At 33.6% G+C, this 27773-nt stretch overlaps 1 protein-coding gene across 1 annotated transcript; it reads right to left on the bottom strand.

Annotated features, from left to right (window-relative positions):
* Positions 1–88: 88 nt before the first annotated feature.
* Rabex-5 (Rabaptin-5-associated exchange factor for Rab5) lies at positions 89–17819 on the bottom strand. The gene is made up of 7 exons (XM_075305034.1): positions 17514–17819; positions 17187–17450; positions 12325–12637; positions 12102–12259; positions 11769–12025; positions 1434–1676; positions 89–1355 (listed from the first exon to the last, which is right to left on the bottom strand). The coding sequence occupies exons 1-7, from the start codon at positions 17656–17658 to the stop codon at positions 357–359; spliced, it is 2379 nt and encodes a 792-aa protein (XP_075161149.1). The 5' UTR covers positions 17659–17819; the 3' UTR covers positions 89–356.
* Positions 17820–27773: the final 9954 nt, after the last annotated feature.

Here is a 27773-nt window from a genome sequence, read left to right as displayed (position 1 = left end):
TTCGGTATTTAAACTTAACTCCTATAAAAAAATTCATAACTAACTCTTATACTTACTAGCGGTTATACCATGGGAACACAAGCTGATGTTTAAGATTCACTTAGAAAATGAACATACTGTATTATTCAATTCTTTTAAATGGATTTGTATTGTGTTGCAACAACAAAAATTTATTTTCGCGTCTAGAATTGTTTTTTTTACGAAAGAACAAAAAAGCTTTAAACATAAAATTTACATACAATTTGTATAAAAAAGGAGTACACATACAATGGGAAACGTACCAATAAGGAAAACCACTAACCAACTTATATGTCGACAAAAATCTCTTAGGAACATAAAACAAACAAAAATCTAAACTATTTCTTTGTATCAGTATATTGAGTAATTGCTTTTGAATCCGATGCAGAGGTGTTTACACTATGGTTGAGTGAACTAAAATCACCTGTATTACATGAAATCGAAGGAATTTCAAACGAAGAAAATCCACGATAATCAGTTACCATGGGTTTTAATGGGGACGGTAGGCGAGATTCATTTGCGGGTGAATCATCTAATAAGCTAGGTGGATCGGCTAAATTTACGGATATTTCATGTTTAATTTGCATCTGATTCTGTTGCTGCAGAAGATGATCTGGGATTTCCGGAAACATTCGTGGATAACGTGGTGTCGAATTTAAAACCGTTGATTCTTGAGCCAAGGGATCAAATTCAGCTAAATTAATTCCTACATCTTCACCTACACTTGTTTCATTGCTATTATCGGATAAATCAAAATCGTAGTTAATATTGGTAAGGCCACCACGGAATTCTGCCGTTAGTAAAACATCATCGTTGGAATCGTTAGTTTCATCGAGTAAATGCGAAGCACCGTGGTCATCAAAAGGTGTGTAATTAAAAATAGGCGAAGCAAAAAGTAAATCTGCATTTTCCTGTCTATTACTCGATGCTGGCAACGGTGATAAACGCCCCACTATCTTAGGTGTACTGCCCCTATTCGCAGCTGACAAATAGGGACTTTCGCTTGATGTTTGTAAGAGACTATCATCGGCCGATAGAATTTTTTTCGGTGAATTATCAATTTTTTGTGGTGTTAAGGGTAAGGGCAACACTTTGGGGTTAACTTGCTTCGAGGGTGAGGCGGCTATGGAGGTTTTGTTATCTATTGCTGTAATAAGATTGTGTTGATAGTGTCCACCTAAAACTCGAGCAATTTGTTGCAATTGCTCTTGATCATTGGCCAATTCTCTTTCCAAATGAGCTCGTGCTTTGGGTATAAGAAATTCTGGTGTTTTTATATCCAATATTGTAAGTGGTGCTTTGGCCATTACTGCATCTACCTTAGAGGTTATTTCCAGCTACAAATGTAATGTAAAAATAATAAAGAATGATTTTATTGTTATTTTTATTGAGATTTTGGGCGAAATATATCTTACCTCAAAATCTTTAAGATCCATTTCGAATTGAGCAATTCCCTTGGTTATATTCTCATTTCGGGTATTCAGCATTTCCATTCGTTTCATATTTTCCGATATTAGATGTAAACTTTCACATGCCATTAAAGCACTCTCCCAAGGACTACTGAAAGGTTTCGATCCAGACATTAACATATTAAATTCCTCCTCATCCATATTTAAACTTTGCGATGTTAAATTTTCAATAAATGAAATGGCACAACACTGGAAATAAATTGAATATAAATAGGAAATGATTTAGTTTCCTTTTGCGGATTAGATTAGTTTACTTCTTGGAATACGAATGGTTAGAGATATCTGGTAATATTTTGTTCACCCATTAAATGTTCATAAGTACGTGATCACACGAATGTGAGCAAAGTTTTTTAACCGACAGTGAACATCGCGAAATTATTGATTGCATCTGCAGCATCAAAGTATGCCAATATCTGTAAAAGTCTGATCTGAGATTTTAACAACTGTGGTAGACGATTCCAAATTCTCTTAAATCCCAAAGGGAATGACAATATTTTTATTCCATTTAGAGAGGAAACTGAAACAGACAATACCAGTAAAGTGAATGCTTTCCTCAAAGCTGGATCAGGGTATTATAAGTTAGTGCATATGTTTGCAACACCCAGAAGGAGACGAGATAGACACATGGTGTCTTTGACAAAAATGCTCAGGGTTGGCTCCTGAGTCGATCTGTCCCTCTGTCCGTGAACACATTTTTGTAATCAAAGTCTAGATCGCAGTTTTAGTCCAATCGACTTCAAATTTGACACAAGTATGTGTTTTGGCTCAGAATAGATCCCTATTGATTTTGGAAGAAATCGGTTCAGATTTAGATATAGCTCCCATATATATATATTTCGCCCGATATGGACTTATATGGCCCCAGAAGCCAGAGTTTTACCCTAATAAAATATATTCAACCGTCGAACTGAACGGACGTGTTTTTTAATAGCGGAGTATTTCATCGTAATAAGTACTTATTACGAATTTCACGTGTGGTGGAAATAATAAACCACCATGCAGCGAAATTCAAAGTCATCCACTGGGTTGCTAACTTCAGGGCCCAGTGGACGGGTAACGACTGAAGTTATAAATTTTGGCATCGACCAAGAGTCAGGCCCAATTAGTCGACCTGTAGACGGGTCGACTGGCGGTGACACTTTGGCAAGTCGAACCTTTTCTAAAGTGACGATATCAAAAGGAGGCAATCCCTCTCGAAAGAGATTCAAGGAACGATGAAATGCTTTGTTTATCCTAAAGAAATTAGGATCAGTCGACCCAAGCACGTTGTCGGCTAAGCAAAGCGATTCCTTAAAATGGGCTCAAGGAATTCTTGAAGCTGGAAAAAGGGAACGATCACCGGATGAGCTGCCATCCTCTAAACGGGATCAAAGATCGTTTGCGTCAGTTGCAAAAGACAGCCTTGTGATGGCTATTATTAATAAAGGGGCATTGGACGGTATGATTCCAAGGCAAAAATGGGGGGAAATTGAGAACGCGATGTCTGGTGTCTACTCAGAGGTGCGAAAAAAGTTTCCCGGACCAAGTCCTCGACGGCAAGATGCTGGATGGTATCAAGGACGATATAAGTTAATAGCTTTTGCAGACCAGAGGTCTATGGATTGCTTTAAAGCTGCATTGATGCTAATTGGTGAAGTTTGGGAAGGAGCCGCTTTGGAGTTAGTCGATAAAAAAGACATACCGGCTAAACCTAGAGCACATGCATGGATACCGGCAAACCCTCCTGATCCTGAGTCAATACTAGAGAGACTAAAAGAATGTAACCCAGATCTTCCAACCGCCGATTGGAAGGTTGGTCGTTTGGATGAGGTGGATGGACCAAGACGACATGCGGTGTTTATATTAAACATAGAGTCGCTGCCACATCTAGCCCAGACCCAAGGACGCGTAAGTTATGGCTTTCATGATATCCATATGAAGGTATACAAAAGCGATCAGCCAAAGGATTCCGAAACGGACAAGCCTCTGGTAGAGTCAGCAGTGGAAAAATCTCCTAGCGAAGCCGAAGGAGACATAAAACCTGCAGACTATGGCGAAAATCATATGCGGGAAGTTTCTACAGGCTCAAGCCTCACCAAAACTGAACCGCGGATTGTTGCGAGAGTCACCGAGATCTGTGAAGAGGAAGCCCTTGATGACTCAATTGAAGCGGCTGATGTGACGGTGGTTGAAAATTTGGATGGTTCTACGGTTCCTCCAGATAAATCTTCACCATTGTAAGGCCGCTTGTGCTGCCTTAAAAGTTCTCCTGATGAAAAGAGACATAGATATAGTTCTTATTCAAGAACCATACATATATAAGAACAAGATCTGTGAATTAAGCACTCCGGGTTTCAAACTTTTGCATAATACCGGTACCGATATAAATCGAGCATGTATAATTGCTAAAAACGAACTAAACTTGTTTCTGCTTCCTTCATTGAGCAATGCAGACACTGTCGTAGCCAGTCTAGAGATATCCACATGCAGATATTGGGTATCTTCGGTCTACATGGGACATGATAGGGAGATGCCACCCTGTGCCGTTAAGACCTTAGTTGAGGAGTCACTAAAAACAAAGACAAAACTCATTATGGGATGCGATGCAAATGCACATCATAGTATTTGGGGAAGTAGTGATACTAATGCAAGGGGAGAGTCGCTAATAGAGTTTATTTTGCGTACTAACCTGGTAGTTTGCAATAAGGGAGATGCACCAACCTTCGTCACCAGGAACAGACAAGAGGTTTTGGACGTAACGTTGACCTCTCCGGAACTGAATGATAAGATATCTGAGTGGCAAGTTTTGAGGGAACATAGCTTCTCAGATCATCGCTACATCAGTTTCAGATTGGCTGTTCGTACTTCAAAGACCATATTTCCGCCAAATGTTAGGAAAGCTGATTGGAATAGGTATAGGGAATCGTTCAATTCGATGATACCGGAAATGCCGGAGACAAATATGAGCACTGTGCAAGATATCGAACACGCAGTGGAGCGGATTACTAAGGCCTTCAACATTTCACTGAAAGCTGCTTGCCCTAGAGGAAAGCCAAGGGGAAAAAATCGGCCGCCATGGTGGACTACCGAGTTAAGTAATATGAGGAAATCCTGCAGGAAGCTCTTTAACAAAGCAAAGTCCACAAGAGCTCCGGAGGATTGGGACACTTACAAGATGAATCTGAGAGAATATAAACGAGAACTGAGAAGGTCTCAACAAAACTCTTGGGATGATTACTGTAGCAGTATTGAGAATACGTCAGAGGCTTCCAGACTACGGAAGGTACTAGCATCCACTAACACCGCTCCAGGTTTCATTAAAACATCGGAGGGAAATTGGACAACGTCCAGTGAGGAGACGTTGGAGGTACTTTTGGACACACACTTCCCTGGAAATCAGACGGTTGAACCATGTTCCGGCGGTGTAACAGAGGCTCAGCGATCATTTCCTATCGAGGAAATTGTGTCGGAATCTAGAATAAAATGGGCTTTAAATAGCTTTGGACCATTCAAATCCCCCGGACCTGATGGAATTACTCCGGCGGAGTTACAGGCAGTGGCTGAAAGAGTTATCCCCTGGTTGACGGTGATATATAAACGATGTGTAAACTTAGCATATATTCCAGAAAAGTGGAGGGAAACAAAAGTCGTCTTCATACCTAAAGCAGGAAAAGCCTCTCACTCGAGTGCGAAGGATTTCCGACCAATCAGCTTATCCTCATTCCTACTTAAGACCCTGGAGAGGATGATAGACATGTATCTTAGAACTAGCGTGGATTCAAGTTTGCTCTCGAAACGACAGCATGCATACTCGAAGGGCAGGTCTACTGAGACCGCATTGCATGAACTAGTCAGCTTTATTGAAAGCTCACTATCTGTCAAAGAATACACAATCGTGGCGTTTCTAGACATCGAAGGGGCGTTCAATAATGTCCATTCGAGCTCGATATTAAATGGACTGACAACTCTGAATGTTGATCCAGGTATACTTAGGCTGTTAGACGAACTTCTAATAAAGAGACGTATTTCAGCCACACTAGGGCAAGCAAACATACAAAGGTATGTGAACAGAGGCACTCCCCAAGGAGGAGTTCTATCACCTCTTCTTTGGAATGTTGCTATAAACAACCTTCTGGTTTCCCTAGAAAAAGAAAGGATAAAAGTGGTGGCATACGCAGATGATGTGGCGCTAGCAGTCAGGGGAAAATTCCCATCCACAATCAGAGATATTATACAGAGAGCTCTCCGGATGACTGAGAAATGGGCGAAAGATAATGGTCTTGGTGTAAATCCAGCAAAGACAGAACTAGTCATGTACTGCAAAGATCGTAAAACTCCCACGGTTAGGCCCATTTCCTTAGGGGGTACTGAAATTCCCTTTGGTGAGTGTGCAAAATACCTTGGCGTTATTTTGGACAGGAAGCTGAATTTTAGGCTTAATATTGAAGAGAGGGCGAGAAAAGCCACGGTAGCTTTGTACTCGTGCAAAAAGGCAATAGGGAAAAAGTGGGGACTAAAACCAAAAATTGTGCATTGGCTATACACTGCAGTAGTTAGACCTATAATGCTATATGGTGTTGTAGTCTGGTGGCCGGCACTTCAGAAACCGACTTGTTTAGATAAAGTTCAGCGTATGGCGAGCTTATGTATCTCAGGCGCATTTAGTAAGACAGGAACAGACTCCCTTAATGTCATGCTACATCTATTGCCTTTAGACATTTTGGCCAAACAGTCAGCTGCAACAACGGCTGTGCGGTTGCGCGAGCTATCGCTGTGGTCGGAAAAAATGTACGGTCATAGTTCGGTCCTCAAAATAATACCAGATGTGCCTCACGTAGTGGATTATACCCTGGCAAAACCACTTTTCGACAAAAAGTTTGCAACTCTAATTCCCAACAGTGAGGCGTGGTGTACACAGACCCCGGGGAATAAAAGATATATAGATTTCTATACTGATGGCTCCAAATTGAATGGACAAGTGGGGTTCGGAGTATATTCTAAAGATCTGGAAATTCGAATAGCGAAAAGATTACCTAATCACTGTAGTGTTTTTCAGGCTGAAATATTAGCAATAAGAGAGGTGGCGAATTGGCTGAGAAGTAATGTTCCAACAAATATTGGCATTAATATATACTCAGGCAGTCAACCTGCAATAAAATCCTTGGACTCTGTGTTCCTCAACTCGAAAACGGCCATCGACTGCCGCAAATCTCTCAATGAGATGGCTGAGCAGTACAATATTCACCTAATATGGGTGCCTGGCCATAGGAACATACCGGGGAACTGCGAAGCGGATGAGTTGGCAAGGCTAGGGACTACCTTACATATTCCAGGGGAACTGGAATTTGTTGGTATGCCCCTAGCTACCTGCAAGCTCATGCTGCGTGAGAAGGCTGTTAGGATGGCAAATGTTCGATGGGAGAATTGCAAGGGTTGTAACGACACCAAGCAAATATGGCCCCATTTCAACTTAAACCGCACACTAGATATGCTAATTTTCTCGAGACGTCAGATATCACTCCTGATATCTGCTATAACGGGTCGCTGCCTGATAGGCGATTTTGCAAAAACTATTGGCGCGAAGTATAATGACTATTGTATGAGCTGTCATGATGCGGAGGAAAAAGAATCAATTAAACACCTCTTGTGTGAGTGTCCTGCATTTTGTGTAAAGCGCAAGCAACTTTTAGGAGCATATAGCTTCAGATTACTGGCGGATCTGGAAAACGTTAACTTAAGCAGTCTGCTAATGTTTTTGGAACAATCTGGTTGGTTCAACAAAGAAAAATAATCAAGAAGGTTCAGCGGTTAAAACTAGAAGTGCCCATATGTAATAGGTACTTTTAGTTAATGTGGTATCACAATGGACTGAATAGTCTAAGTGAGCCTGAATCTTAATCGGGCTGCCACTTTAACCTAACCTAACCTACCCTAATTTGCTTAAAAGTTTGCCCAAGAAGAACAATTAGTACTATAGTCAAGTGTGCCAAATTTTATTGAAATCGGTTCAGATTTAGATATAGCTCCCATATATATCTTTCGCCAGATATGGACTAATACGGTCCCAGAAGCCAGAGTTTTACCCCAATTTGGTTGAAATTTTGCACAGCGAGTAGAATTAGCATTATAGCTATGCGTGCCAAATTTGGTTGAAATGGGTTCAGATTTAGATATATCTACAATATATAGCTTTCGGCCGATTTACACTCATATGACCACAGAGGCGAATTTTTTGCTCCGATTTTGTTGAAATTTTGCACAGGGAGTAGAATTAGTGTTGTTGCTATGCGTGCCAAATTTGGTTGAAATCGGTTCAGATTTAGATATAGCTCCCATATATATGTTTTTCTGACTTCGACAAAAATGGTAAAAATACCAACATTTTCCTTGTAAAATCGCCACGCTTAGTGGAAAAGTTGTAAAAATGACTCTAATTTTCCTAAGCTTCTAATACATATATATCGAGCGATAAATCATAAATAAACTTTTGCGAAGTTTCTTTAAAATTGCTTCAGATTTAAATGTTCCCCATATTTATACCCTTCACCACTACTGTGGTACAGGGTATAATAAGTTTGTGCATTTGTATGTAACGCCAAGAAATATTGGTCATAGACCCATCTTTTAGTATATCGATCGGCTTAGAATTAAATTCTGAGTCGATTTAGCGATGTCCGTCTGTCTGTATATGTAATTTTGTGCACAAAGTACAGCTCGCAATTTAAGTCCGATCGTCCTCAAATTTGGCATAGGGTCGTTTCTTGGGACAGAGACAATCGCTATTGGTTTTGGAAAAAATCGGTTCAGATTTAGATATAGCTGTCATATATATTTATCCCCGATGTGGTCATAGTTAGCGTGTTTATCAACCGATTTTCTTGAAATACCGTACATCCAAATATTTTATAAATCTCGAAAATCTTGCAAAATATCAGCCAAATCGGTTCAGATTTAGATATATCTCCAATATATATCTTTCGTCCGATTTACAATCATATGACCACAGAGGCCAAATGTTACTGCCGATCTTCGTGAAATTTTGCACAGAGGGTAGCATTGACATTCTACCAATGCTTGGTAAATTTGATTGAAATCGGTTCAAATTTAGATATAGCTCCCATATATATCTTTCGTCCGATTTGAACGTATATGGCCACAAAAGCCAGAGTTTTGCCGTGATTTGCTTCAAATTTTGCACAAGGGGTACGTTTAATAGTATCGTTAAGTGTGCCAAATTTTGTTAAAATCGGTTCAGATTTAAATATAGCTCACATATATATCTTTCGCCCGATTTGGACTTATATGGTCTCAAAAGCCAGAGTTTTGCCCTGACTTACTTCAAATTTTGCACAAGCGGTACTTTAAACGATACTATTGTACGTGCCAAATATGATCAAAATCGATTCAGATTTAGATATAGCTCCCATATATATATTTCGTCCGATTTGAACTTATATGGCTTCAAAATCCAGGGTTTTGCCGTGATTTGCTTCCAATTTCGCACAACGAGTACGTTTAGTAGTATAGGTAATTGTGGCAAATTTGGTTGAAATCGGTTCAGATTTAGATATGGCTCCCATATATATCTCCCGTCCGATTTGCACTCATATGACCAGGGGGGCCAAAGTTATACTCCCATTTACGTGAAATTTCGCATAGATAGCAGAATTATTATTCTAACTATGCATGGCAAATTTAGTCAAAATTGGTTCAGATTGTATATAGCTTCCATATATACGTACACCAGAGTTGGGGAAATATGGTAGACTGTTTCATATTTTAGACCCATTTTCAATGGGATTTTCCTCAAATTGACTGGATAGTTTCCTCAGAGAATACAAATATGGCCAAAATTCTCACACTTTACACAAAATTCTGTGACGATTTCCCCATATCTTAGCCTTATCCTACACACTGCAATGCCAAAATTTCCACAGAACGGATGAGTTTTAAATAAGGCTCCAAGTCACCCGACTAGACCAAATAATATATCACAACCCACACTTGACCATATATCTTGGCGAGATTTAACCAATGTCCTTGTAAAATCGCCACTGCTGAGTAGCAAAAATTGTAAATATTACTCTAATTGTCCTATATCTCGAATACATATGTATCGCCTGAAAAATCATAAATGCTCTTTTGTACAATTGCATTAAAATATCTCTCGCATCATATTTCCCATATTTATACCCATCACCACTACTGTGGTACAGGGTATAATAAGTTTGTGCATTTGTATGTAACGCCAAGAAGGAGTATTCATAAACATACCTTTTAGTATACGGATCGGCTTAGAATTAAATTCTGAGTCGATTTAGCGATGTCCGTCTGTCTGTCTGTCCGTCTGTCTGTCTGACTGTTGGTGTATTTTTGTGTGCAAAGTACAGCTCGCAGTTTTAGTCTGATTGTCCTAAAATTTGGTATAGGGTCCTGTTTCGGCTCAAAGACGGTCCCTATTGATTTTGGAAAAAATCGGTTCAGATTTAGATATAGCTGCCATATATATTTTTCACCGATCTGGTCATAATTGGCGTGTATATCAACCGATCTTCCTCAAATTCCGTACATCCCAATATTTTATGAGTCTCGAAAAACTTGCAAAATATCATCCAAATCGGTCCAGATTTAGATATAGCTCCCATATATAGCTTTCGCCCGATTTACACTCCTTTGTCCACAGAGGCCAATTTTTTACTCCGATTTAGTTGAAATTTTGCACAGGGAGTAGAATTAGCATTATAGCTATGCGTGTCAAATTTGTTGGAAATCGGTTCAGATTTAGATATAGCTCCCATATATAGCTTTCGCCCGATTTACACTCATATGACCGCAGAGGTCAATCTTTTACTCCGATTTAATTGAAATTTTGCACAGGGAGTAGAATGAGCATTGTAGCTATGCGTGCCAAATTTGGTTGAAATCGGTTCAGATTTAGATATAGCTCCCATATATAGCTTTCGCCCGATTTACACTCATATGACCACAGAGGCTAATTTTTTGCTCCGATTTAGTTGAAATTTTGCACAGGGAGTATATTATTAGCATTGTAGCTATGCGTGCCAAATTTGGTTGAAATCGGTTCAGATTTAGATATAGCTCCCATATATATGTTTTTGTGATTTCGACAAAAATGGTAAAAATACCAACATTTTCCTTGTAAAATCGCCAATGCTTAGTCGAAAAGTTGTAAAAATGACTCTGATTTTGCTAAACTTCTAATACATATATATCGAGCGATAAATCATAAATAAACTTTTTCGAAGTTTCCTTAAAATTGCTTCAGATTTAAACGTTTCCCATATTTATACCTTGCGCCACACTGTTTTTTTACTAACATTGTGTTCCACCCTAGTGCATTAGCAGACTTAAATTTTGAGTCTATAGATTTTGTAGAAGTTTATTAAATTCTTCCAGATCGAGTGATATTTAAATGTATGTATTTGGGACAAACCTTTATATATAGCACATTTGACGGTACCGAAAATTTAGATCTACAAAGTGGTGCAGGGTATAATATAGTCGGCCCCGCCCGACTTTAGACTTTCCTTACTTGTCTTTTACTAAAATTGTGTTCCACCCTAGTGCATTAGCCAACATAAATTTTGAGTCTATGGATTTTGTAAAAGTCTATCATATTCTGTCCAAATCGAGTGATATTTATTAAATGTATGTATTTGGGACAAACACATTTGACGGATGTGATATGGTATCGAAAATTTAAATCTACAAAGTGATGCAGGGTATAATATAGTCGGCCCCGCCCGACTTTAGACTTTCCTTAATTGTTTTTTTTTTATATAAAATAATGTCAACATGCTCTCAACAAAATTTGGGGTTATCCAATAATAAAAACTTAAAATATTTTACATATAATAAATATTATTTATTATATGTAAAATATTATTATTTTTTATTCGTATTAAATAAATTAAATTCAACAAAATGTGAATATCAAATCCACAAAAGAGAGAGGCACAAACTTGTATTTTATGAAAACATTTAAAATAGGAAATAATTAGTTATTGGAACAAAATCCGATAGTATCGATTCTATCGTTGTCTTTTTTTTTTTTTTTTTGAAACAATCGAAACTATCGAATGGTGTGACTATCGATAGTTTTGCAGCTCTAATTTGGGAGCTTTTAATTTTTCTGATTCTTGGAAATGCTTTGGGTAACATTTTACAATCAACAAATTTTACGAGCCGCCAGACCGCAAAGTTGAAAAATTTTACAGCAAACATCGTCTGCTATTTTTATTATAATTTTTTTGATGAGTGTATATATCATCTTGAACTTACCAAATTAGTGAAATAATAACCACCCTCACCACTCATGAGGCGTGAGGCATTGGTGAAACGTGTAACAAAATTAATATTGCTATGCAAACGTACGGGATTAGCTTTAAGAACTACAAAAATTAAAGCTGGTAGAAATTCATCGGCACTTGCTGGACCACCCACAGAATGTTTCAGTAACTCGAAGATGTGACGACAACAACGAACTGTACACTCGAGTTTTTCCTGAGGCGAATAAAAGGAATCGATACCAACAAGCTCTATAGGAAACAAAAAAGAAACGCACACACATGTAAACATTATTCCTCCATGTAGCATTTTTTTTTCAACATTTACCTGTAATTGCATTGTATACTAATTCTCGGGATTCGGCGTTAACTTCATCAATACAACAGGCCAAATGTTTAGCAGTTATCCAACTTAGTTGTCTTATACGTTTTTGAATTTTAACATCATTCTCTTCGTCTGTGGTGAAATAGGGACTAAAAAGAAATCTACAAAGAAAATAAAATAAATAAATCAAAAATATGTTTTTTTAAGTATTACGACATTCACTTACTTGTGATTTTTGGTCATTACCACTTTTTCAAAGAAATCTATGGTCACCTCCCGATCTTCATTTGTGGCAATTTGAAAACTTACATCATTGTGTACAATATCAGCGAATTTTGTATAGGCATTTTGTACCAACTCGGATAGTTCATCAATATTTTTTGTATTATTTGCTTGCAAATAGGAGCGTATGTCATAATCCAAACGTTGAATTTCATTTTTCAATTTCGCTCGACCATCATCTGGGATACGCAATTGACGTAATTTTAATATGAATTGAGCTTCCGTAGGATCAAGAACATATTCTTTATGATGATGATCTGTTGATGAGAGAGAAAACAAAAACAATCTTTAGATTTACTATGTTGCTCTTGAACTAAAGGTAATATTCATTGGGTGTCATGGAAATAACAAAATTCTAATACAAACAAGTAAGGAAAGTCTAAAGTCGGGCGGGGCCGACTATATTATACCCTGCGCCACTTTGTAGATCTAAATTTTCGATACCATATCACATCCGTCAAATGTGTTGGGGGCTATATATAAAGGTTTGTCCCAAATACATACATTTAAATATCACTCGATCTGGACAGAATTTGATAGACTTCTACCAAATCTATAGACTCAAAATTTAAGTCGGCTAATGGGGAGACACCGTGGTACAATGGTTCCTGCTTCGATTCCTGCTTCGACCGAACACCAACAAGTTTTTCAGCGGTGGATTATCCCACTTCAGTAATGCTGGTGAAATTTCTGAGGGTTTCAAAGCTTCTCAAAGTGGTTTCACTGCAATGTGGAACGCCGTTCGGACTCGGTTATAAAAAGGAGGTCCCTTGTAATTGAGCTTAACATCGAATCGGGCATCACTCAGTGATAAGAGAGAAGTTCACCAATGTGGTATCACAATGGACTGAATAGTCTAAGTGAGCCTGATACTTCGGGCTGCCACCTAACCTAACCTAATGCACTAGGGTGGAACACAATGTTAGTAAAAAAATATGGGAAACATTTAAATCTGAAGCAATTTTAAGGAAACTTCGCAAAAGTTTATTTATGATTTATAGCTCGATATATGTGTATTAGAAGTTTAGGAAAATTAGAGTCTTTTTACAACTTTTCGACTAAGCAGTGGCGATTTTACAAGGAAAATGTTGCTATTTTTACCATTTTTGTCGAAATCAGAAAAACATATACACAGTCTTACACAAGTTTACATACGGTTTAAGAAATTGTATTTTCTTTAATTAATAAAATATAATAAAATATGCATATATATGCTTTAGATTTTGTAAATTAATTTGAAAAACAAAGTGTCTGTCAATTTTCAAGAAGATTTTTTTAGTCCGGATTATAAACAACAACAAGAAACCTGTTTAGTTATAAGGTAAAAACCTCAAGGGTATGTAAACTTATGTGAGACTGTGTATATGGGAGCTATATCTAAATCTGAACCGATTTAACCCAAATTTGGCACACACAGTTACTAAGCTAATTCTACTCCCTGTGCAAAATTTCAATTAAATCGGAGTAAAATATTGGCCACTGTGGTCATATGAGTGTAAATCGGGCGAACGATATATATGGAAGCTATATCTAAATCTGAACCGATTTCAATAAAATTTTGCACACTTGACTACACTACTAATTGTACTACTAGTGCAAAATTTCAATCAAATTGGGGTAAAACTCTGGTTTCTGGGACCGTATTAGTCCATATCGGGCGAAAGATATATATGGGAGCTATATCTAAATCTGAACCGATTTCAATCAAATTTGGCACACATGACTACACTACTAATTGTACTACTAGTGCAAAATTTTAATCAAATTGGGGTACAACTCTGGCTTCTGGGACCGTATTAGTCCATATCGGGCGAAAGATATATATGGGAGCTATATCTAAATCTGAACCGATTTCAATCAAATTTGGCACACATGACTATACTACTAATTGTACTCCTAGTGCAAAATTTCAACCAAATTCGGCCAAAAATCTGGCTTCTGGGGCCATATAAGTCCATATCGGGCGAAAGATATATATGGGAGCTATATCTAAATCTGAACCGATTTCAACCAAATTTTGCGGACTTGACTATACGACTAAATGTTATGTGTGTACAAAATTTCAAGCAAATCGGTATAAAACTCTGGCTGCGGGGCCATTTTAGTCCATATCGGGCGAAAGATATATATGGGAGCTATATCTAAATCTGAACCGATTTCTTCCAAAATCAATAGGGTTCTATTCTAACCCAAATTAGGAACATATGCCAAATTTGAAGGCGATTGGACTTAAATTGCGACCTAGACTTTGATCACAAAAATGTGTTCACAGACAGACGGACAGACGGACATGGCTATATCGACTCAGGGACCCACCCTGAGCATTATTGCCAAAGACACCATGTGTCTATCTCGTCTCCTTCTGGGTGTTACAAACATATGCACTAACTTATAATACCCTGTCCCACAGTGTGGCGCAGGGTATAAAAATATGAAAGATAACAAAAACTGTTGTCATCTCTAAAGGGGTTCATGCTTTCCGTAGGATGCTAAGGACTCGAAATCGGAGTCACCTTTTCAAATTTTTTTAAAATTTGGAAAAGTAGAATTATTTTCTACAGAAATATAATTTTGACAAAATTTTCTATAGAAATAAAATTTTGACAAAATTTTCTATGGAAATAAAATTTTGACAAAATTTTCTATAGAAATAAAATTTTGACAAAATTTTCTACAGAAATATAATTTTGACAAAATTTTCTATAGAAACAAAATTTTGACAAAATTTTCTATAGAAATAAAATTTTGACAAAATTTTCTATAGAAATAAAATTTTGACAAAATTTTCTATAGAAATAAAATTTTGACAAAATTTTCTATAGAAATAAAATTGTGACAAAATTTTCTAAAGAAATAAAATTGTGACAAAATTTTCTATAGAAATAAAATTTTGACAAAATTTTCTATAGAAATAAAATTTTGACAAAATTTTCTATAGAAATAAAATTTTGACAAAATTTTCTATAGAAATAAAATTTTGACAAAATTTTCTATAGAAATAAAATGTTGACAAAACAATCACAATAAAAGGAAAAATATTTCTGTTAAATATTGACAAAATCTAGATGGGAAAGAATGTACGTATCAATTGAATTAAAAATATCTTCTTAAAATCGAATTATTAAAAAAAGTAACCACGAAAACTGGACATTGTGCGTTTCTGGATCACTTAGACTATTCAGTCTATTTTGGATGCTGTCCGATTCGATGTTAAGCTCAATGACAAGTCGGCACTGGTATTATTGAAAGGGATTTGATGTTCGGTCAAAACTGGGATTTATATGGAAACGCGTTTGGTGGATTTTTTATTGTTTTGTAGTTTGGTAGAATTCTTGAAGTGTTGGTAAATTTTGCAAAATATTCCTCTCGAAGTATGAAGTACTTTAATTTTTTATAGAAATAAAGTTTTGAGAAAATTATCTATAGAAACAAAATTTTGAAAAAAAATTCGATAGAAATAAAATTTTGAAAACAAAAAAAATATAGAAATAAAATTTTCTATACAAGTAAATTTTCGAGAAAATTTTCTATAGAAATAAAATTTGTACAAAATACACTTTAGAAGTAAACATTTTTACAAAATTGTCAATAGAAGTAAAAATTTTGAGAACGTTTTCTATAGAAATAAAATTTTAAGAAAATTTTCTATAGAAATAAAATTTTGATAAATTTTTCTATATAAAATTTTAAAATAAAATAGTAAAACATTTCTTTCTAAAGAAATGCACACTAACCACAAAACAAATCAAAAACTTTAAAATAAAGATTTTCCAAATTTGTTAGATTTTTGGTAAAATTTCCTTCAAATGTTGGTACATTATTTTTGGCACGAGTGGCAACCGTGTATGGAAGGCGAGCGGCTATACTATGTCTGTCATAACCATGGTGGCCGACTTCTCATCCTCCGCTTAGAGCATAAACCATTTAGGTAGAATTACATACCATGCGTTCAATGCGTACAATGCGTCCGATGATTGAAGAGTTGAAATTTCTCTTTGAAATCAAAAGCTCGAATAGTCTGCCGCAAACAGAAAAAAATCAACCCTTCCATCAACGCACGGATTGACGCAGGGTGTGTAATTCAACCTTTTATTACATTGAAAAACAGCAAAAATGACATTCTTCCAAATCTATGAATCGCGAATTTTTCCATTCAAAGATAAAGCAAAGAAGAAAATTTCTTAACACAATTTTCAGATAAAAGCAACGGAATTACAAATTAAGTTTGCAAATCGATTTATTAATACTAAAAATAGAAATGTGAGGAAAGAGATACTAGAGCTAGTTTGTATGTATCGTTCATTCTATTCTTGTACTCAACACAATTTCTATAAACGAAATCCATTACGGGGACAGTGATTTAATCTATTGAATTATTTTAGACCACATAAGTATCACAGTTAGTAATTCTTTACGGAATAGGTACACTAAACAGTTGACAAATTGATTTCATAATAAGATTTCTTTCATATAAATATGTAGGTGAAATTCTAGCGAACTTAAGATGGAATTCAAAAAACCGCAACATATAGAAATTTCCATAGCCGTGGGATAACAACATTGCAAAAATATTACTGATCCACATAAATAAAACAACTTTGTGATTCATCGTAGAGCATCAATTTCTGGCATACTAAAGCTACTGTAAAATTTTCTTTTGCTTCCGCACCGCTGTCTGTAATTTGTTTTCAAATTATTAAAATAAGATTGTGTCAGGGTGTCATTTATTGATAAAGACAGTACATGGAAGCCACTCTTGTGCACAATTTTACTTTACTCGCAATCTCAATCTGCATGCATACTCACTGCGTTGTTGCTGTTGGCGTGAGTGTTTTTTCAGCGTTTGACTTTGTAGGGTTTTCTGGAAAACCGATGGCACCAAAGATTTCTTTTTTGTCAATGTGCTACTGCCTCCTGTGCCCGCACTATCTGTTGTCGGCATTTCCGGCTTGATACCATGACTGCTTGAAGTTGGTTTGTGGTGTTGATGTCTGGGCGATGTCGAAGAACTTTCCACATGAGAGTGTTGCTGTGTTTGTGCGCCCGATGATGAGGAAGGTGAGGCCAATACTTTGCAGAAAATTTATTACCATAATGATTTCTCATAATCTTCGGATGTAAAATAATACTTACGTTTTTTCCTTTGCTCATTACGTTCACGAAAACATTTGGAACATAAGCCTTCAAATTGATAATTGCCATAATAGCCACAGCCCTTTCTGCATTTCAGATCTTGTTGTGGCATACGTAATTGTGGATGGGCCTTTTTACCAAACATTTTTGTTTATTCGGTACTGGCCTTGAATTGCCCAATTATTAAGATGTGAAATGAGGGATAATTCTGTAGGATAAATTGTGTTTCCCCGTTTTTTCTTCTCTGGATATAAAAAAAATCGATTCAATGAATTTCTTACTCTTACACATTTATTCATTCACAATAGATACAATGACTGAATTTGTATGTTTTGTTTTGATATTCGCGTTCTAGTCACAATAATGGCTCAGCTGTTTTCACTATTATCGATAATGCCGGTATTTCGCATGATAGGTAGAGACAGTTCACCAAAAACCACATCCCAAGCACGGGTACCACTAGAGCCACAAATAATCTACCAAAATTTGAAGACAATTTTACCAAAAAAAAAAACTACGAAACAAGAAAATCTTATTTTGCATAATTTTATTTCTATAGAAAAATTTTGTCAAAATTTTATTTCTATAGAAAATTTTGTTAAAATTTTATTTCTTTAGAAAATTTTGTCAAAATTTTATTTCTATAGAAAAATTTTGTCAAAATTTTATTTCTATAGAAAATTTTGTTAAAATTTTATTTCTTTAGAAAATTTTGTCAAAATTTTATTTCTATAGAAAATTTTGTTAAAATTTTATTTCTATAGAAAATTTTGTCAAAATTTTATTTCTATAGAAAATTTTGTCAAAATTTTATTTCTATAGAAAATTTTGTCAACATTTTATTTCTATAGAAAATTTTGTCAACATTTTATTTCTATAGAAAATTTTTTAAAAATTTTATTTCTATAGAAAATTTTTTAAAAATTTTATTTCTATAGAAAATTTTTTAAAGATTTTATTTCTATAGAAAATTTTTTAAAAATTTTGTCAAAATTTTATTTCTATAGAAAATGTTGTCAAAATTTTATTTCTGTAGAAAATTTTGTTAAAATTTTATTTCTGTAGAAAACTTTGTTAAAATTTTATTTCTATAGAAAATTTTGTTAAACTTTTATTTCTATAGAAAATTTTGTCAAAATTTTATTTCTATAGAAAATTATTTAAAAATTTTATTTCTATAGAAAATTTTTTAAAAATTTTATTTCTATAGAAAATTTTTTAAAGATTTTATTTCTATAGAAAATTTTTAAAAAATTTTGTCAAAATTTTATTTCTATAGAAAATGTTGTCAAAATTTTATTTCTGTAGAAAATTTTGTTAAAATTTTATTTCTGTAGAAAACTTTGTTAAAATTTTATTTCTATAGAAAATTTTGTTAAACTTTTATTTCTATAGAAAAATTTGTCAAAATTTTATATCTTTTTTATTTCTATAGAAAATTTTGTCAAAATTTTATTTCTATAGAAAATTTTGTCAAAATTTTATTTCTATGGAAAATTTTGTCAAAATTTAATTTCTTTTTTTTTTTTATTTCAGCTTAAAACCATACATTGACTAAACTACAAGAGTAGCTTAACCAACAGAGGAAAAGAATGTTTGTCAAATTTATTTGGGCAAAGCCCTATAGACTGCAAGATGGCCCAAATAAATTTGACAAACATTCTTTTCCTCTGTTGGTTAAGCTACTCTTGTAGTTTAGTCAATGTATGGTTTTAAGCTGAAATAAAAAAACAACAACAATGCTTAAAGAACAAAACCAACAATAACAAAACAAAACAAATGGAAAAAGAAGAGGAGGCACGCTCAAAATAAACCCAGCCATGTGAATTCAAATCGATGATTTGACAGTGGCATAGGAAAAAGAGATATGTTTGTTTCGAGTTTATTTCGGCATAAGCTGGCTATCAATGTAAAACCTTTTTTCGGAGGGTTCAAGTGTGGTTTTTGTTGGGTTTAATAAACTGCCTGAATTTATTCTGATAGTTGGTTGATAGTTTTGCTGCAAGTAGAGGATGCTGATGAGGAATGTGGTAATTCCGAAACGTGCGTCCATCCAACCATCTTGCAGTCTATAGGGCTTTGCCCAAATAAATTTGACAAACATTCTTTTCCTCTGTTGGTTAAGCTACTCTTGTAGTTTAGTCAATGTACGGTTTTAAGCTGAAATAAAAAAAAAAAAAAAAAAAAAAAAAAAAAAAACAACAACAACAACAACAATGCTTAAAGAACAAAACCAACAATAACAAAACAAAACAAATGAAAATTTAATTTCTATAGAAAATTTTGTCAAAATTTTATTTCTGTAGAAAATTTTGTTAACATTTTATTTCTGTAGAAAATTTTGTCAAAAATTTATTTCTATAGAAAATTTTGTCAACATTTTATTTCTATAGAAAATTTTGTCAAAATTTTAATCCTATAGAAAATTTTGTCAAAATTTTATTTCTATAGAAAATTTTGTCAAAATTTTATTTCTATAGAAAATTTTTTAAAAATTTTATTTCTATAGAAAATTTTTTAAAAATTTTATTTGTATAGAAAATTTTTTAAAAATTTTATTTGTATAGAAAATTTTTTAAAGATTTTATTTCTATAGAAAATTTTTTAAAAATTTTGTCAAAATTTTATTTCTATAGAAAATGTTGTCAAAATTTTATTTCTGTAGAAAATTTTGTTAAAATTTTATTTCTGTAGAAAACTTTGTTAAAATTTTATTTCTATAGAAAATTTTGTTAAAATTTTATTTCTATAGAAAAATTTGTCAAAATTTTATATCTTTTTTATTTCTATAGAAAATTTTGTCAAAATTTTATTTCTATAGAAAATTTTGTCAAAATTTTATTTCTATAGAAAATTTTGTCAAAATTTAATTTCTATAGAAAATTTTGTCAAAATTTTATTTCGGTAGAAAATTTAGTTAAAATTTTATTTCTGTAGAAAATTTTGTTAAAATTTTATTTCTGTGGAAAATTTTGTCAAAATTGTGTTTCTATAGAAAATTTTGTCAGAATTTTATTTCTATAGAGAATTTTGTCAAAATTTTATTTCTATAGAAATTTTTTTTCAAAATTTTATTTCTATAAAAAATTTTGTAAAAATGTTATTTATATAGAAAGTCTTGTCAAAATTTTATTCCTATAGAAAATTTTGTTAAAATTTTATTTCTGTAGAAATTTTTTTTCAAAATTTTATTTCTATAGAAAAGTTTGTCAAAATTTTATTTCTATAGAATTTTTTTTTTCAAAATTTTATTTCTATAGAAAATTTTGTCAAAATTTTATTTCTATAGAAAATTTTGTCAAAATTTTATTTTACAGTAAATTTTGTCAAAATTTTATTTCTATAGAAAATTTTGTCAAAATTTTATTTGTATAGAAAATTTTGTCAAGATTTTATTTCTATAGAAAATTTTGTCAAAATTTTATTTCTATAGAAAATTTTGTCAACATTTTATTTCTGTAGAAATTTGTGAAGTGCCTCTAAGTTGGAGAGGAATATTTTGCAAAATCTTCAGGAACTTGAGGAACTCTACCAAACAGTAAAATGTCTACCATTTTTGGTAATCGTGATCCAATCCCTTTATGGAGCTCTTGCACATATTCCACTTACATGCCGATAGTAAAATTTTACTACGCATTTTCTATGGAAGAAAAATATAAACAACCGATAACAGAAGGAAATCTTCGTTAGTGGATATAGGAATTAATTTCCAGTCTAAATTTTATTTCTATAGAAATGTTTTTCAAAATTTTATTTCTATAGAAAATTTTGTCAAAATTTTATTTTTATAAAAAATTTTGTCAAAATTTTATTTCTATAGAAAATTTTGTCAAAATTTTATTTTTATAAAAAATTTTGTCAAAATTTTATTTCTATAGAAAATTTTGTCAAAATTTGATTTTACAGAAAATTTTGTCAAAATTTTATTTCTATAGAAAATTTTGTCAGAATTGTATTTCTATAGAAAATTAGAAATTCTATAGAAAATAGAAACATTTTGTCAAAATTGTTTTTCTATAGAAAAATTTTGTCAAAATTGTATTTCTATAGAAAATTTGGTCAAAATTTTATTTATATAGAAAATTTTGTAAAAATTTTATTTCTATAGAAAATTTTGTCAAAATTTTATTTTTATAGAAAATTTTGTTTCTATAGAAAATTTTGTCAAAATTTTATTTCTATGGAAAATTTTGTCAAAATTTTATTTTTATAAAAAATTTGGTCAACATTTTATTTCTATAGAAAATTTGGTCAACATTTTATTTCTATAGAACATTTTGTCAAGATATTATTTCTATAGAAAATGTTGTCAAAATTTTATTTCTATAGAAAATTTTGCCAAAAATTTTATTTCTATAATTTTGTCAAAATTTTATTTTGATTTATCTACAGAAAATGTAAGAAGCACCATGACTTCTACCTAGGCTGTCCATTACATCTCTTTTAAGGAGAACATGTTCTCTTTTTGTGTTCGTATCTTTTTGTTCACTCTCTTTTTTTGGTGCCGTATTTTTATGTCCAACAGTGCTCTTTATGTACTCTATTTCAAAGAAACTTCTAGATTGATGGAATTTTATTTATTTAGTAGGAGTTCGCCACTAATTGTTTACTGGGTTAAATCTGTTGACAAATTAAAGGCCGGAACACAATTGCGACGTTTCGACGTACTGCGTAAAAATTAGAAATAGATGTAATTGAACGTACGACGTAAATACGCCAATACGTTGTCGTCGTCAATTGTGGGCGAGATCATAGGAACATGTGTGTTTTATTTTTGACAGCGTATTTTTGAATTTATTCTGTTTATTTTTTAAGAAAATGTGATTCTTTTTGTTTTTTATTGTTTTATTATATATTTATTTCGTTGTTTATATCATTGGAAACTATTATTATTTTAATTTTAACATCAATAAAATTTTTTAGTTAAAATGTTCTCTTTCTTTAAAACGAAAGTTCTCTTTTGCAAATTATCCATACCCTACTTCTACCAATCTACTAATAGTAGAATTCTACCAACTGTGGCAACCATGGTTACAATACTACAGTAGGCTTTGTAAACGGATACTAAAAAAACTATTTAAAATTGAGAAGTTGAAAACAAAATTTTTATTTTCATTAATATTCAGTCTAAAGGAGCTCTCGACAATAATCTTCCAATGGATTTTTTGTTGAAATTTAGTAGAAAGTACTTTTTCGCTCAAAAAATACTTTTTTTTACTTTCTTAGAAATTGTATTTTCCATCCCTGACGGGAACCGGTGCCAAGTCAGGACTATACGGCGGATGACCCGTCAAATCGATCTCTTGAGTGCTCAAAAATTAACTCCGTCCGAAAATTGTATCTGTCAATGGTTTTATTTGTTTTTTTTTTTTTTTTAAGAAACCGTTGAAACCACCAACCACTTTCGGCGAGCTAGAGTCGCAGCTAACAACAGATATTTATCGCTCTTGAAGTGAACTATGTTGAATAATCAAAACGAATTTTGACAAAAAAATGTGTTTTTCTTTGTTAGACCGAGGACTTATCAGCCAACCGGGAGCCACCGTGGTGCAATGGTTAGCATGCCCGCCTTGCATACACAAGGTCGTGGGTTCGATTCTTGCTTCGACCGAACTCCAAAAAGTTTCTCAGCGGTGGATTATCCCACCTCAGTAATGCTGGTGACATTTCTGAGGGTTTCAAAGCTTCTCTAAGTGGTTTCACTACAATGTTGAACGCCGTTCGGACTTGGCTATAAAAAGGAGGTCCCTTTTCATTGAGCTTAACATGGAATCGGGGAGCACTCAGTGATAAGAGAGAAGTTCACCAATGTGGTATCACAATGGACTGAATTATCTAAGTGAGCCTGATACATCAGGCTACCACCTAACCTAACCTATCAGCCAACCTGTTAACATGGTTGCAGCGAACATGTTACATGGTCACCATCCAAAAATAACATTTTGCTCTTGAAACATGTTTGACGTGATCATATTCCTTCTCTGCGTGAATAGAGGGCTTCTTATCCTATAGAGTAAGAGTTGAAAATTTCTGTTGGCAAATAAATTGCTAGGTGAGGAAGCAAATACACTTCAAGGCCGGTATGCTCTCATTAGTAATACAAAGTAAAACGGTGTTATTGACACAATAACGAAAATTTCGGTATAATATAAATGCATACCGGGCTTCAAGCTCCATTATGTTTCGTTCCAATACAACTATCGCTTCAAGTTTTGAAGTGGCATCTGGTGGTGGGAGTTTTATAATATCTGTCCAAGAGTTGAGTAGTCGATAAGACGACTAATAAACAAGTATATACAGCACTAAGTTCGGCAGGGCCGAATCTTAAATACCCACCACCATGAACCAAATGTTAGGGTTTCCTCTGAAATTTCAGGAGGGCTTGAGGACTTGAGGACACTTCCCGAAGATAAATTTAAAGATTTCACCTATGAGGACTATATCAGATTCTGGATTTATAAGAACCATTATTGTTTGAGTTTTAGAGGAATCATTAACATCTCATGTAAGTGTGCAAGAAAATTATAAAATAACGTCTTGATTTGAAATCTTAAATTTGTAGAAGTAAAATCTGGAAATTTTCATGATCAGTGCGCCTTCTACACCCTCAAGAAGTGAAGTCGGTCTATATGGATGCATTACCAAATGGACCGATACAAACTTAATCCGATACACGTTTTTGTGAGCCTAAACTACCAGAATATTTACAATTTCAGGCAAATCAGATAAGTAGTAGTAGTAGTAAGTACTTCTTTATTTAATATTATTTTCATTTTAACAATTTTGCAAATATATACATTGTTTGATTGATTTTATTTAAATTTAAAATATATCTTTAGTTTGAAGTTAATATAAAGGTTTTGCGACATGTTTTCACGTCAGTCGCATAATCATTTATTTACTTTTATTCTTTATTTTGATTTTTTTGTTTTTATTGAAATTCTGTAATTAAAAAATGTCTATAATTGTATGCGGATTTTATATAATTTACTAAGCTGCTCCAGTCACTTTCTCCTCTGCCATCCAACATTCTAAGCATTTCTTCTTCGTTCAACCTTGGTTTCCCGAAAGCTGCAATTCTAAATTCGCTTAATACAGGGCAGCAGGCAATGAAATGTTGGGTCGTTTCTTCAACTAGCATGTTACAAAGTTTACATATTTTATCTTCCTCATTCCGTCCATAATTGTTTCCATTTAAGTGTATCATTCACTTCGGGCTTTAAATATCCAACTAATTTCTTCCAGTGTATATTTTTCATTTATGTATAACTGGGCTCTGAAGGAACTTAGGGATTTATAATGTCTGCTGCTTTGAGCTTTCGTTTGAAATCGTCTTTGCTTCAGATTTAATTTCAATGCACATAGCAAGTCTGTGCTAAACGTATTCCATGATTCGATATCATTTATTACTTCAGGCCATAGCAAGTTCATGTCTTCTGCAAGTGCTTTCAGTTCTTTTACCCAGAAACAATTTCTATTCATCAATAAAGTGGTTAACTGGTGCGGAAGGCGGTTGCGGTTATAGAGAAACATGGTTTTGCCTATATATCTTAAATGGAGGTGCAAAGTATATAACTGGGAATCTTCTACATCTGTTTCAAGCATTAGAATATAGTTTGGTGTGTTACTAGGCACTCTAAATAATCTTTTTATGAAGTATCTCTGCAGAGAATTGACATCATCGAAATATGTGAATCCCCATACTTGAGCTGCATACGTTTGTACAGACCTGCAAACTGACAAGAAGAGTTTCCACTTGGCATCTATATCAATGTCTTTCCTTCCTACGAAATTCTGCCAAGTTGTGTTCAGAGCATTCTTTGCTGCGATATTTCGTTGTTGCAAGTGTTTCCGAAAAGTTAGCGTTGGTGTAAAAATCACTCCTAGGTATTTAAATTCATTTGCTATTCGTACCTCTCTTCCATTAAAAACCCATTTCTCACATCTGCTCAGTCTACCTCCATTTCTGAAAACCATTATTTCCGATTTTTGAAGATTGACTTCTAGATTCCATGTTGTACAATAGACTTCTAAATTTTTGATCATCTTCTGCATCACCAATACGTTATCGGCAAGAATAACAATATCGTCTGCATATAACAAAAGGCGTACGTTTAGATTTTCTATATTCAATCCACCACCCAGGCATTCGTCTAAATCGTTTATATAAAGTGAGAAAAGCAGAGGTGATAATAGACACCCCTGTTTTAATCCCCTTGTGGTAATGAAGTATTCTGACCTCTCCTCACCCGTCCATACTGCTGATTGAGTGTTTTTGTATATTGAATCTATCATTTGTACCATTTTATTTGATAGTCCTATTTCGTGTAATTTATAGATTAATGATTGCCTTGATATGTTGTCGAAAGCAGCTCTGAAATCAACGAAAAATGCATATACCTTTCTTTTTTCTGATAGCTTCAGGCTTATTATAGCTGATAGATTATATATATTATCAACAGTTGAATAGTGTCTGCGAAATCCTGCTTGATACTCAGTGATGATGTTATATTTTTCTGCCCAATTGTAAATTCGATCATTTAGAATTCCCATAAATATCTTGGCTGCACAATTCATGAAAGAGATGCCCCTATAGTTTGAAGGATCATTTATATCACCTTTCTTGTATATAGGGAATATTATCGACCTGATGAATGTATCATCTATAATGCACTCATTATATATTTTATTATAGGTTTGTAGTACACAGAGAATACAGATTGGTTGTGACAATCGAATTTATTGCCAACCTCCTTTTGGCAGTTGTAGCAACTACCAGTTTGCAGTTGTGTCACCCGACTGATTCGGTCGACACAACTAATATCTTATGTGGTGTTGGTTGGGTCTGCTGAAGACATCGGTTATAGCTACCTTCATCATTCGGTTCTGTTGCCCGACCTTAATATTACTCCTGACTAAATTAAAAACCAATTCATTTCCAATCAAATATTATATTTTATTTTATTTTATTTTATTTTATTTTATTTTATTTTATTTTTTTTTTTATTTTATTTTATTATATGTATAGTATAAATCTAAAAACAATGTATTTGATATCAAATCATGAAAATGGCTCGATTATGTTCGTTGTAAATCAGCTCGCCATGAATTGGAAATCACCCTATTCGGCAAAAATCAAATATTAATACTTGCTATAATCTTAACGTAAAAATGTCGGTTTAAATGGTTCAGAAGTAAAATCTAAAATTTTGCCGAATTCACCAGCTTTCGAGAAAGTTCATATTTCTTTTGTAAAAACATGTATTTCAGTTATCAACCTCTATGGCCAGTATTTTACTAAATTAAAAGAAAAAGATTGTGGTTAATTGATCAAATTAAAGATTAGACTAGATGCTAGGGATAAATACCTGTCGAAACTGTATCGATTGGTACATAAAACTGGTACCTCGGAGCACAAAGGCCGTTTTCCCATGTAATAGCAATTACAAACATATTGAATTAGAAATTGAGATATATCCAAATCCATTTTGTATAAGTTAATCTGGACCTACATACATGGTGTATCCAATCTTTACCGTTTTTGTTTGTAGAATTACAGAGGTACATTTTCTATCTTATCTTGATTTCCCTGTATATTTGACTCCTTGACCATTGATTCTGATCCAATCTATTTCCTCCCGAGTTCTTCAGATAATTTGGCAGATCCTTTTATAGAAGATTTAAGAAATTGCCGCTGCTGAGAATTCTACCGTTTTAATTTGAAATCGTCTGTTTCGACATGAAATTAATATTTTAATAGAAATGACGTTTGTAAAATAATTCAAATGATATTCGGTTGTGAAAACCATCCGTAAGTGCTGATAACTAAGTGATAGTTTCGATAATCAATTGCGGCAGGTCGTGTCATCCGAATTCAGGCAAAAATTTTCAAAATAGAGACATTTAGTTCCTACAACTGTATGTCTTCTAGCACAACCGTAAATCCATTGAAATAGATGAAATACTGTAGTAAAGACCCACGTATGATTGTAAATATAGTATATATGTTGAAACAATTGATATTTAATTATTAATGCAGAATTTTCATTACTTTAACCGATTTCCAAACAATCTCTTCTCTGTGTGTAGTAAGTGTCGGAATTGGATTGTTGTGTTTGTGACAAACTCGTAGGGTATACCGTCTTCACCCGGAGCTTTATTTGATTTAAGTGTTCTAAGGACTTTTTCCAACTCGTTCATTGTGATTGGATCGTCTAACATTGCGTCTTTGCGGAGCATTGGTACATAATAAATATTTGC

This window comes from Haematobia irritans, chromosome 4, assembly GCF_050003625.1.
Source record: "Haematobia irritans isolate KBUSLIRL chromosome 4, ASM5000362v1, whole genome shotgun sequence".
Classification (NCBI taxonomy): domain Eukaryota; kingdom Metazoa; phylum Arthropoda; class Insecta; order Diptera; family Muscidae; genus Haematobia; species Haematobia irritans.
Note: the sequence above shows the minus strand (reverse complement) of the source record. Positions and strands in the feature narration are given on the sequence as shown.